The sequence below is a fragment of the Mixophyes fleayi genome, chromosome 4 (assembly GCF_038048845.1).
Source record: "Mixophyes fleayi isolate aMixFle1 chromosome 4, aMixFle1.hap1, whole genome shotgun sequence".
In the NCBI taxonomy this organism is placed as follows: Eukaryota; Metazoa; Chordata; class Amphibia; order Anura; family Limnodynastidae; genus Mixophyes; species Mixophyes fleayi.
In genome coordinates, this window is record NC_134405.1 from 49,298,781 (window position 1) to 49,311,095 (window position 12,315).

General features: G+C 42.3%; 1 protein-coding gene and 1 long non-coding RNA gene across 4 annotated transcripts in view; one reads left to right on the forward strand and one right to left on the reverse strand.

The window, feature by feature from the left end:
- The window catches only part of ADGRL1 (adhesion G protein-coupled receptor L1), a 207,798-nt gene that overhangs the window by 131,548 nt on the left and 63,935 nt on the right, over positions 1-12,315 (forward strand). For all 3 annotated transcript variants that reach the window (XM_075206898.1, XM_075206900.1, XM_075206899.1), the window contains exon 3: positions 772-985. In XM_075206898.1, the coding sequence (XP_075062999.1) occupies positions 772-985 (214 nt within the window). The remainder of the gene's footprint in view (positions 1-771; positions 986-12,315) is intronic.
- LOC142151357 (uncharacterized) overlaps positions 1-12,315 on the reverse strand; it is an 82,333-nt gene that overhangs the window by 11,168 nt on the left and 58,850 nt on the right. The window lies entirely within an intron of this gene.

The following is a 12,315-nucleotide window of genomic DNA, read 5'->3' on the forward strand; positions in this document are numbered from 1 at the left end:
TGGGTTAATTTGGGACCACTCACTCTATGATATCGGGTCAGTAATTTGAAGTTGTTGCATAAGATCATGACATGAGTAACATCTGGGCTGGAGAAGTAGATTTGTTTGTAAACATTAGGAGTGGAGGGGACAAGCAGATGGTTGAACAGAGCACTTTCTTATCCATTCTCCTCCATGATTGGACATTCTGCACTCTGCTATGAGCAGCATAAACGGTCTATTGACCATTAAGAAGTAAATCATTTGATATTCTGTATAGCTGATGGGGAACTGTGCGGTGGTAATCGTTTTTATGATTACCAAAAACCCGACAACCGTGTCAGGTTTTTGGAAAAACGTACCCAACCTGAACTGTACTACAGGCTGCATACACCCTGCGTTAGTCATTGTAAAAACAGTGGTTGCTAAAAACAAGTCGCAAAAAGAAAAATTGGTTTCCTTTCCCTCTAGATTGGAAGCTCTCAGTACCAAGACTATTATATCATAATGCAGTTATTTTTACAGCATGGACGATATTCTTGGGCTATATACATGTAAAATAAGTAAATCGATTCATAATCTATGGGCATATTTGCCTATATGATAAGAGGTGACAGACCAAAAACTTCCTACCATTTATGTAACCACAAAAATAATCCATGGCCAATCTTACATAGGCTCCTGTATTTAACCCATCACGCCACATTCTGTGATACTTTTGTGTAGTTCCATACCAGTATGCTATGGTCTTGTTAAGAAGTTTGTTGAGTGACAACACTTTGTTTTCTACAGGCCTGAGTCGGGCGGCTCTTCCATTTGGATTGATGCGGCGCGAGTTGGCGTGTGAAGGATACCCGATCGAGTTGCGGTGCCCGGGCAGTGATGTGATCATGGTGGAAAACGCAAACTATGGACGGACGGATGACAAAATTTGCGATGCTGACCCCTTCCAGATGGAAAATGTACAGTGTTACCTGCCAGACGCATTCAAGATAATGTCACAGAGGTGGGTGCCGTGATGTGACATATGTGTTTCCACATCATATAGTTGTACATAATGGTCTTGATTCATGGTTAGACGCAGCCTGCACACACATTCTATAAAATAAAAGAACAACTCATAATACTGTAATCTTTAATAAAAATAAGTTTTTAAAACATTTTATTCCTTTTTTTAATTAAAACATTAAATACATAAATCAGGATGTTCTTAATGTAAACACATTATCTTTGCTATCTAGTGGCCGCATATGTGTAAGTTTTAGTATAAAGACGTTGCTGTAACAGTCATCACTATCAGTTGGCATTTACACCTGCAACGGCTAAAAAACACGTACTTAAGAAAAACCAAGCACATGAGTTAGTCGCATCTACATTGGCAAGTCCTCGGCACTCCCTTATTGTACATTGCCTACATTCATCCCACCTTTTCCTCCCCAGTTCTGCTCCCTGTCATAGGCAATAGCGTCATTTTCTCTCAGACATGAATTGCATGCAATTGCATCCATTCACGTAATGTTCTTTTCTGAGCATGTGCACAGCTATTTTTTACGACATGCAAATGGACTTACATCCGAAGGGCCACTATGTCTTGTTTTTTTATTTTGTTATAATCATTCAGTCTTGTGGTGTAGGTTATTATTTGGTGTATATGTCTGTGTTCACTGTAGCTGTATGCCCTATATGTAGCTTTTGAAATCATTACATGCAATACTCTTAGAAGCAAAAATATGTTTTTACAGCGTTTATTGACCTTTAAAACAGGGGTACTCCCGTGTCTGAAACAGTGATTTACCATTTTCCAGAGACCTTCCCAGGTCTCTGGAAGAGGCTCAAGTTCCTTTTGAAAATCAGTCTGGAAAGGTTTAGACTGTTAAGTGAGGAAGGAGATTTACGTTCTGTCCTAAGCAACAATTCATTCAGTAGCAATTAGCAACAGGTTCCACTACACGTAGAGCAATTGTATACATGCAATTACTCTTAAACTGTAAATTTACCCTTTATAGATAGAGACTAACCATTGTCAGTGGGATATTATAGCTGCCAGATATCCCTGATTTCTACGGACAGTCCCAAATTTTAAAGATTTCTCCCTGGAAATGTCCCTATTTTTCAGTAGTGACCAACTGCAAAATACAATCCCTTTTTTTCTGTATGTTAGATGCAGTTCTTACCATCTATATGCATTGGTTAGTCTATAACGGGATGTAGTTGAAATGTTGACAGTTCAAATTTTGTAAGTCAGAAAGTCTACGCCATAAGGTTGACTGTCATAATGTTGGCACCGTTAAAAGGTCGACAGTCAGAATGTCTACACGTTCATTAGGTCGACAAAGTTAAAAACCTGTACAATGTTTACAGGTTGTAAAGTTGAAAGTCAAAATGTCGACATAAAGCACAAGATTTAAAACGGCAATACAGGAGACTAAGAAAAAAATAAGAAAACTGAACTAAATGTATAAAAAAATATCAGCGTGTCCCCAACTGCAAACAGCTAAACCAACCCTAATGCTGCCAGCCAAGGCTGGTACTAGCAAATTCGGGGGGACAGATTTGACTATTATCAGTACTACGCTTTGGTGGCATTATAGCAGGGAAACCTACAGCGTGGGAACCGCCTGTAATATTGCCAAAGCCAAACCAGTCCCAGGCTGGTCAGCACGGGCTGGATTCCTCAGGGATTCCCTACTGAGAATGAATCCACGGAGAAAAAAATGCTGACACCCCCCCTCAGGTGGGTGTGGGGTAATAATAATTTTATTATGTATAAAAGCATTATGTCCCTGGTGCACTACAGGTCCCAGCATGCCCAGGTTGCCATTAAGTGTCTGGGCATGATGGCACCCAGGGCCCACTGAGACCTGTAGTGCACCAGGAAAATGTTTTCAATAAAACCCAGACACCAGTGTAAACATTATTTTAGTTGAAATAACAACACCCCTACACTACTCTCACCTTCTATGTTTCTTACCTATATCCAGGATTGTCAAATGCAATACATCCAAGGACTTGTGGCAGAATAAAAAAAAACCAGATTGGTGATGCAAGACTAGCTCCTAAGAGCTCCTGGCGCAAAATGAGCTCTTACGGCATTAATCAAATTTATGATATGGGGATTTCATATGGCTTGAACTCAAGCGCTGCGATCAAGCCGTCAACATTATGGTGTAGATGTTGTGATTTTCAACATTTTAATTGTCAATTTCTAATAGTCAACCCACAATAACAGGTCACATTTACTGAGTAGGATTATTAAAATTTAAAGACAATCAAGATCAGTAAACATGACATGATGAGGACTTTAGTGCTCCATGGTCTGTAGATGCACCGAGTCAGCAGCAAAGTGTCCCTGGAAGATTTGTAAAAATATTGTTATATTACGGGATATGGGGCTGTGGTATTAGGCATGGGATTCGTGGGCGTGGCATTGGGCATGGGATTTATGAGCAAGGCATTGGACATGGGATATGTGGGCATGGTACTGGACATGGAATATGTGAGCGTGGCACTGGACATGGGATATTGGAGAGTGGCATTGGGCATGGGATATGTGAGCGTGGCATTGGGCATGGGATTTATGAGCAAGGCATTGGACATGGGATATGTGGGCATGGGATACGTGAGTGTGGCATTGGATATGGGATATGTGGGCATGGCACTGGACATGGGATATGTGAGTGTGGCATTGGACATGGGATATGTGGGCATGGTACTGGACATGGAATATGTGAGCGTGGCACTGGACATGGGATATTGGAGAGTGGCATTGGGCATGGGATATGTGAGCATGGCATTGGGCATGGAATATGTGGGCTTGGCAATGAACATGGGATATGTGGGCGAGGCATTGAATAATATTTGGAAATTCTAGGAGACTTCTTCCCAGATCCCATATCCCACCCATTTCGTTATTAAAGTGGGCGGAGGCGAGGCTTGATGATGTGATTTCATAGCCTACATTCATAGTCACTACACCCCCGCCCCCACTTCCCTCTTGAGGAGTTTTTAAATATTAAATATTGGTAAGTATGCATTGAGGAGCGTTTCTAGCGTATAATACACTGTTTTACTTCTGTGCAAGCGCACAAAGCACTAGTTCGAAAATAGTGGTGTGTGTGTGTGCAATTTGTGTTCAACTTACTATGAGCACCTGATTGTCTGCACGCTGAAATATCATCTAACCCTGTACACTGCACTCGGTAGCTCCGTTTCGGGGTGATGAGCTGCAGGTTAGTGTGCACTTGTGTAAGTAGTGTGCATGCATGTGGTGTAATGATCTGTATATCACACTGGGAAATTGGTAGCGATGTGATACTCTGCAGGATGTAGGAGGAGTAATGCTCTGCATGTCCTTGTTAGATGGCTCTAAGTGATGCCTCATACATCAAGGGCGTGATAATACAGTTATTATATTGTGTAGGTCTCTGGCACACCGGGGGTTAAGTGATGTACTATTTTGCATGTCTCTAGCATCGGAAAAGAGTCTCTGCGACATACGGGTGGTTAGGGATTGGTATTCTGTAAGGGTCACAGGCAAAAAATAGCTTGTTGATGTTTTGCAGGAGAAAGGATATAATGCTTAATGCTCTGCAAACTAGTAATAGGGAGAGGTGCTGTTGTAATGCTCTGTAGTCTTGGAATGTGTAGTGAGCTTTATCGTCAGTAACAGGAGATACAGCACAATGCTCTACATGTCTCTGAGAGTGAAAGGGCTGGGGTGCAATGCTCTGCATGTCTGAAAGTGAAGGGGTTGGTAGTGCAATGCTTTGCATATTACTGAAAGTAAAGCTGCTGGTGGTGAAATGCTCTGCATGTCAATTAAAGTAAAGCTGGTGGTGGTGCAATGCTCTGCATGTCTCTGAAAGAACAGCTGGTGGTCGTGCAATGCTCTGCATGTCAATGAACGTAAAGCTGGTGTGCTACAATGCTCTGCATGTTCCTGAAAGTAAAACTGATGGTGCTGCAATACTCTGCATGTGTGAAAGTAAAGCTGGTGGTGGTGCAATGGTCTGCATGTCTCTGAAAGTAAAGCTGCTGGTGGTGCAATGCTCTGCATGTCTATGATAGTATAGTAGGTGGTAGTGCAATGCTCTGCATGTCTCTGAAAGTAAAGCTGCTAGTGGTGCAATGATCTGCATGTCTGTGAGAGGGGCTGATGGTGCAATGCTCTGCATGTCTGTGAGAGGGGCTGGTGGTGGTGCAATGCTCTGCATGTCAATGAACGTAAAGCTGGTGTGCTACAATGCTCTGCATGTTCCTGAAAGTAAAACTGATGGTGGTGCAATACTCTGCATGTGTGAAAGTAAAGCTGGTGGTGGTGCAATGCTCTGCACGCCTCTGAAAGTACAGCTGATGCTGCTGCAATGCTCTGCATGTCCCTGAAAGTACAGCAGCTGGTGGTGCAATGCTCTGAATGTCTATGAAAGTAAAGCTGCTGGTGGTGCAATGCTCTGCATGCCTCTGAAAGTACAGTTGGTGGTAGTGCAATGCTCTGCATGTCTCTGAAAGTAAAACTGGTGGTGGTGCAATGCTCTGCATGTCTCTGAAAGTAAAACTGGTGGTGGTGCAATGCTCTGCATGTCTATGAAAGTAAAGCTGGTGGTGGTGCAATGCTCTGTATGTTATTGAAAGTAAATCTGGTGGATGTGCAATGCTCTGTCTATGAAAGTAAAATAGGTGGTGGTGCAATGCTCTGCATGTCTCTGAAAGTAAAGCTGCTGGTGGTGCAATGCTCTGCATGCCTCTGAAAGTACAGTTGGTGGTAGTGCAATGCTCTGCATGTCTATGAAAGTAAAGCTGGTGGTGGTGCAATGCTCTGCATGTCTCTGAAAGTAAATCTGGTGGATGTGCAATGCTCTGTCTATGAAAGTAAAATAGGTGGTGGTGCAATGATCTGCATGTCTCTGAAAGTAAAGCTGGTGGTGGTGCAATGCTCTGCATGTCATTGAAAGTAAATCTGGTGGATGTGCAATGCTCTGTCTATGAAAGTAAAATAGGTGGTGGTGCAATGATCTGCATGTCTCTGAAAGTATAGTAGGTGGAGGTACAATGCTCTGCATGTCTATGATAGTATAGTAGGTGGTAGTGCAATGCTCTGCATGTCTCTGAAAGTATAGTAGGTGGTGGTGCAATGCTCTGCATGTCTATGATAGTATAGTAGGTGGTAGTGCAATGCTCTGTATGTCTCTGAAAGTAAAGCTGCTAGTGGTGCAATGCTCTGCATGTCTGTGAGAGGGGCTGGTGGTACTATAGATCTAGGGAAACTGGTAGTGTGCTAATAACAGGCAGGAATGGGTTATAGTAGTATGATGCCCTCCAGATCTGTGATATTCTCCTGACACCGCTATTTAATGACACCTGATCTCAGCTGATGCAACTACTGCGGCCCCCCTGACAGGCAACCATTCTGTATACACACACATAGACACACATTCTGATACACCAATACAGCACGCACACCTAGTAATGATACAGAGCATGCACACACAGCAGCATCTATACCAGAAGCTGGCGGCTTGTGGTTCTACACCAGTGTTGGCTAACCTGTGACACTCCAGGTGTTGTGAAACTACAAGCCCCAGCATGCTTTGCCAGTAGATAACTAGCTGAAAGCTGGCAAACCATGCTGGGGCTTGTAGTTTCACAACACCTGGAGTGTCACCGGTTAGCCATCACTGCTCTACACCCTTGTGCTGGCAGGGCATGCTGGGAATTGTAGTTCCTGAATCTGCAGGTTGTATAAGCCTGGTCTGTGCACAGCTATGCTAGTTCCTCCAAGCACAGACATGGGAGATGCTGGAAATGTGATGTCCTGACCTTCATTCAGCCCTATACAATGTGCTTACATCCAGTGTGGCGAAGGAAAGGTCTCTGCTAGAATACAAACAACATAACATAACAGAGGCCTTGTTGTACTGACATGTTTTCTAGAGAGGTGTAAAGCTGGAGCACAGACAGGCCAGTGGCCCGGCCTGGCAGATGGAAATTTCACACGTGACCGTGGGTTAAAAATAGAGCTTTTTATGCTGTAATATAGTTTTTCTTAGTCTCACTATTATAAAGTATAGCAACAATTGCAGTTTTGGGTACACTTGAAAAGTGTCAGAGGGCCTATTGTATGCAATATTCCAAAATGGTGACCCACAGATGAGCAGCAGTTGAAGTGGTTTGGCACAAAGGGGCGGAACCAACATGTACCCAATCAGAGCATCGACACAACAGCACAATGTAATGATATCAGATTTCTGTTGAATTGTGTCTGTATGACACAGGTATTAACCAGAAACATGTCAAACAATACAGAGTCATCGTGGAACCTTCCACCATCAGAGAGATTTCTTTGCTCTCATATTTACCGCCACCTGTGAGAGAAATCACCATGAAAGCAACTATGGCAGATATTGGAGGTCAGTGTGGACAACCTGAAACACTTGAAGGTCTACATGTGCTGTCCTCTAACCTTCCAAGGGTCCACACATTATCCTTAATATAAAAAATCAACCCCAAAAAGACCTCTGCACCAGCCACCCACTGGTTCCAAAATATACATCCCCTCATGCCCCCACATGCGCCTCAGACCTGGTCACACTAATCCCAGAATGCTCTACATGCTTTAAGATCCGACATGTACTCCAAAATTCTCTTCAGACTTACCCACATTTCACCTTTGTTTCCTCAGATGAATCTCTGACTTCAGTAAGAATTGCAGCCCGCCGGAAAACAGGCGTAGCCTAAATGTATCCAGATCGGTGTGGTTATGTATTTAATCGGAGGGTGGCCTAATATATCCATTTTTTTCAATCAGTTATGTTAGATATGCAGTTGTGACATATTATATCTGGTTCACCACAAAAGGTGATGTAACGATTAGCAACAAATCAGATTCTGTCATTTTCCTGGTACAGTTTAGAAAATAAAAGTAAAAGATCGGTTGCTATGGGTTACAGCACCTTCTCTGGTCCACGCTTTTCCATCATTTCCTCTCAGTGTTTCTTATTGCCGATAACGATGCACAAAGTGTGAGACACCACCTGTACGATCAGAAAACACATCAGATTTTGATTGGAGCGCCCATTTATATCCAGAACACACACGCGGTCAGTTTTGGCCATTTTGTCTAAAACAGTCAAGCGAGCCGTTAAAAACGCAACGTGTGTGGGCAGCTTAAGCGAGCGTAACTCCGTTATACCGTAGTTCAGGTTATCTACATCCATTTCATCTAATTAACTCCTCGGGAACAAAATCTGGACAACATTTCACAGGGAGCAGATGAAATAACAGAGTGGATTACAATAACTTCCTCTTCATAATATCTCACTATAGCCAGTAGGAATGCAAGATAACATCGGCACATGATAAATGATGGTACATATTGAAAATAGCTTCTCATTAAGCTGCTGAAGGGACACTGCCTGGCACAATTGGGTATGACAGGGGTGTATAATGAGGTGGAGATCTCACTGGCAGAAACAGTGATCCATCAGTTGTTGTATGGAGTGAAATAAACTGGTCAGAGGGCGCTTCTAGAATAATGTCACTTATGAGGGGTCTTACGGAAAAGGCTGGGCAAGATAAAAGCTCGGTTAGCAGTATGACGTGCTAAATCACAGACATTTTTTTTATAAAACATAAATCTGGGGACAGGAATGACATTAGTTTTAGTGATTATCATAGTGGTCCTATTTTACACCAGTGATGTCCAAGAATGTAAATGAAAATAGCTTTATTTATGTTCTACCTATGTCATACTTGCCAACTCTCCCGGAATGTCTGGGAGACTCCCGAATTCTGGGTGGGTCTCCCGGACTCCCGCGAGAGTATAACAATCTCCCGCATCTGCCCATTTCCTAGTGAAGTGGGCAGAATTAAATCTAAAATGACGCGATTCACTGGGAATCGCAGCATTTGGCCCCGTCCCCCGCTGTAAAATGATGTGTTTGCGACATTACGTCACGGGGGCGGGGCCAAAAAGACGCGATTTTTGGAGACCCGCGCCCTGCACGCCCACCTGCCCCGGCAGCTCCCGGATCATACTTTCCATAAGTTGGCAAGTATGACCTATGTGCTCAGGGGGCAAGTAGTATAATACATCAGAGTTGTAGCCTTAAAGGGACTACATCCGTCCATTCATCTCTAGTTGGACATCCCTTTTTACCCAAAACCCTTAAGGATGCACCCCCGGAGACTTTGGAATAGCCTACATCTTGGGCATGTGCTTGCAAACATATTACTGCCTGCAATGGGCAGAATTATATACTTAACAGTGACCAACATATTATGCCTAACAAGAAGCAAGAGCACTCAGAATAAGAACATAGATATATAATACCATTATACCAAAAGAGAATAAATAACTTACACCAGGGGGTATATTTACTAAACTGCGGGTTTGAATAAGTGGAGATGTCACCTATAGCAACCAATCAGATTCTAGTTATCATTTATTTAGTACATTCTACAAAATGACAGCTAGCATCTGATTGGTTGCTATAGGCAACACTATAGGCAACACCTCCACTTTTTCAAACCCGCAGTTTAGTAAATTTACCTCTCAACTATCCTGATTTTTGACGAGACCTTCCAATCCGGTCACTATAAAAGGTGTTTCAACAAAAAAGTGAAAATCGGAACATTTGTGGTTGGCGGTGGTGATCCTAAATGTTGAGAGGTAGGCATACGCACATGATTTTACAATAAAATCATGTTGGGGGCTATAAACAACCCCAAACCCTTGTTCACTCTGTTGTTGTCCATATTGAGAGGGGGGAACAGAACAAGGATTGCGCTGATCCTTATTAAATAGGCTTTCCCAGCTATAGCTGGCAAGACCCCCTTAATTTATAGGGTGAAACCCGTATTTGCCAGCCATAGGACTTTTCGGCCCATAATAAATTTGCCGCTATGGTTCATGACTATGACTAAGAGTGCAGGACAAATTCTGAAAATCTAAGCTTTTCGGAGCTTGATAAAATTGCCCAAATTGTAGTCCCCATTGAGTATTATAGGGACTGCGGGTAATGCGGTTAATTGACTATTACCGCATTACCTGCGTTAGGATTTTAGTAAATTAGAATTGCCTAAACCATGCGGTAAAAGCAATTACTGCATGATTTATAGCTTAGAAATAGGTCCCTTTATTCAGTTGCATGTACTGTTTTATCTGCAAGTGACCAATTCATTAAGCAAAGAATAACCCGTAGGGATTTGATTCATGAAGCACTATACATATGCTCTGCTTACTTTTCATTCATTTGACGTGTATTGTAGTTCGATTCTGTCAAGGTGCCATCTGGTGACAGAAAAATGTACTGCAGGGAGTTTCAATATTACGCATTGGGAAGCACTTGGCGGGATTCAATGTGTTTCCTTAAAGAGTCAATGCGCGGTGCATGAATGAAGTCATGGCGTGTTTAAAGTCAGTCTAATGCTTGCTACATCTGTGTTCAAGCATTAGGAGTTATTCCTTTTAGTTGCATATCCGGCACAGTGGTTAGCATTGCTCCCTCACAGTGCTGGGGCCTTAAAAAATATAGAGATGGTCAAAAATGTACTGCACTGTATTCTCATTGTCACCAACCATAGAATGTTGTAATACATGTAACCAGGAGACAGAACAGAAGCTTTTGTAAATGCAGTAACCAAAAGATTGCTTTCTCTACTGGAATGTCAGGGTGGGTGGAGACATAATGTGAGTTACATTTTCTTGCCCTGACTCTAAGTGTTCACTGATTATGATGGGTCTTTAGCACATGATTACTGGCACACATAATGACGCAAACTGCGTCGTCCGTCCCGGTCCACCTCCTCTTTCTCTATCTCACCGTTGCATCTCCTGGAACCACTCTACATTAAGCAGCCAAGTAGGAGTAATCATAGTCATTTAAACTACAACTTGAAAAATGAGGTCACCTTGTACAATATACAAAGTGGATGATGGTTTTTAATGCAGTTTTTAATTTTTTAATTGACAACCTTGCACTGAGCAACATACATCTCCAGACTTCATCAGGCTAATGTCAGGAGAAGGCACTGTAGGTGAGTTAATATCTCCTGAACCAACTTCAGTCCTGGGCATGGGTACCACATGGTTCTGCTAATTGGATGGACAAGGGTTCATTGCAAAAAAAAAGTTTCTGGGATATGTTCAGAATATGTTGCTGATAAATAAATCATAGTTCCAGTTATTATAGAGTGTAGTCTGATATAACTAATATATTCTGAATGTTTGGTTTCCAGATTTACTTGCTGGGTAATTGTACAGGACTCTCACGTGGTTAAAAACCCTCAGGGTTAATAAGCTTCCATAAGGAGGCCCCAAAAGATAATATGTAATACTGTTGTGAAATGAGTACCCATATATTAACTTATCCTGCTATGCGTTTATGATCATGTAGTGCAGGGGTCAGGAAACTTTTTTACCTTTTACCCCCAAGTATATTTATATACGCTGACGTTACCACCTTGATTTGAAAGAAAGGAAATCATATATTATTAGTTATTGGAATTCAAAATTTTATTGAATCTATTCAAAATTTATTTGAAAGCTTCAACTTCAAAACTTCAGGTTTTGGAGAAATGATGTTGCTTCATTTTTGATACGAGAGCATCAGTATTGGGGCATTTTGATGTCAGAGCAATATGGATACAGTCTTCAGCGTCCAATCGATTTCTCTGCTTTGTTTTTATGTTCGTTAGAGTGGAAAATCCTTGTTCACAAAGGTAGGTTGTTGCAAAAGGCAGCAACTTTTTGACTGCCTCCTCATGTGCAATATTGAATGCCTTTGCAGCTGTTGACATCCAAAAATATGACAGGTCTGCTTTGTTTTCAAATGCAATACGTGCTTCATCATGAAGTGCTTCTGCCAACCATTGAGGCTCTTCTGGTACAACAGCAATTTCACATTTAAAGGGGTCTACATTCCAACTGACAGCATGTAAATTGGTAGCATTACCCCCAGGAATTAAATTTTTACCCCATTTGGGGTAATTTACCCCTGTTCCCTGACCACTGATATAGTGTATTCGGAGCACTGGTACTTTCCCCCTCGTACCATTCTCAGCTCTGGCCCTGATATGCCGTTCTGTTTTGGACTCATTAGGGCCACAGGTTTATATGTGGATGTCACTAGTGGTCACCATAAACACATGTCCTAGCTGTCAGCATATGGCTGATGAGCTGGAAGGATGGGTGACATGTTCCATCATGAGAGGGTCATTTTGGGAAATCACTGTTGCTGCTCTTTCATATTACACAGATGTTATGCACTTCCACTGCACTGTGCTCGGCCTCCTCCGTTTTATATCTCAGATGAAGACACTGCCTAATTCCCCGTTTGG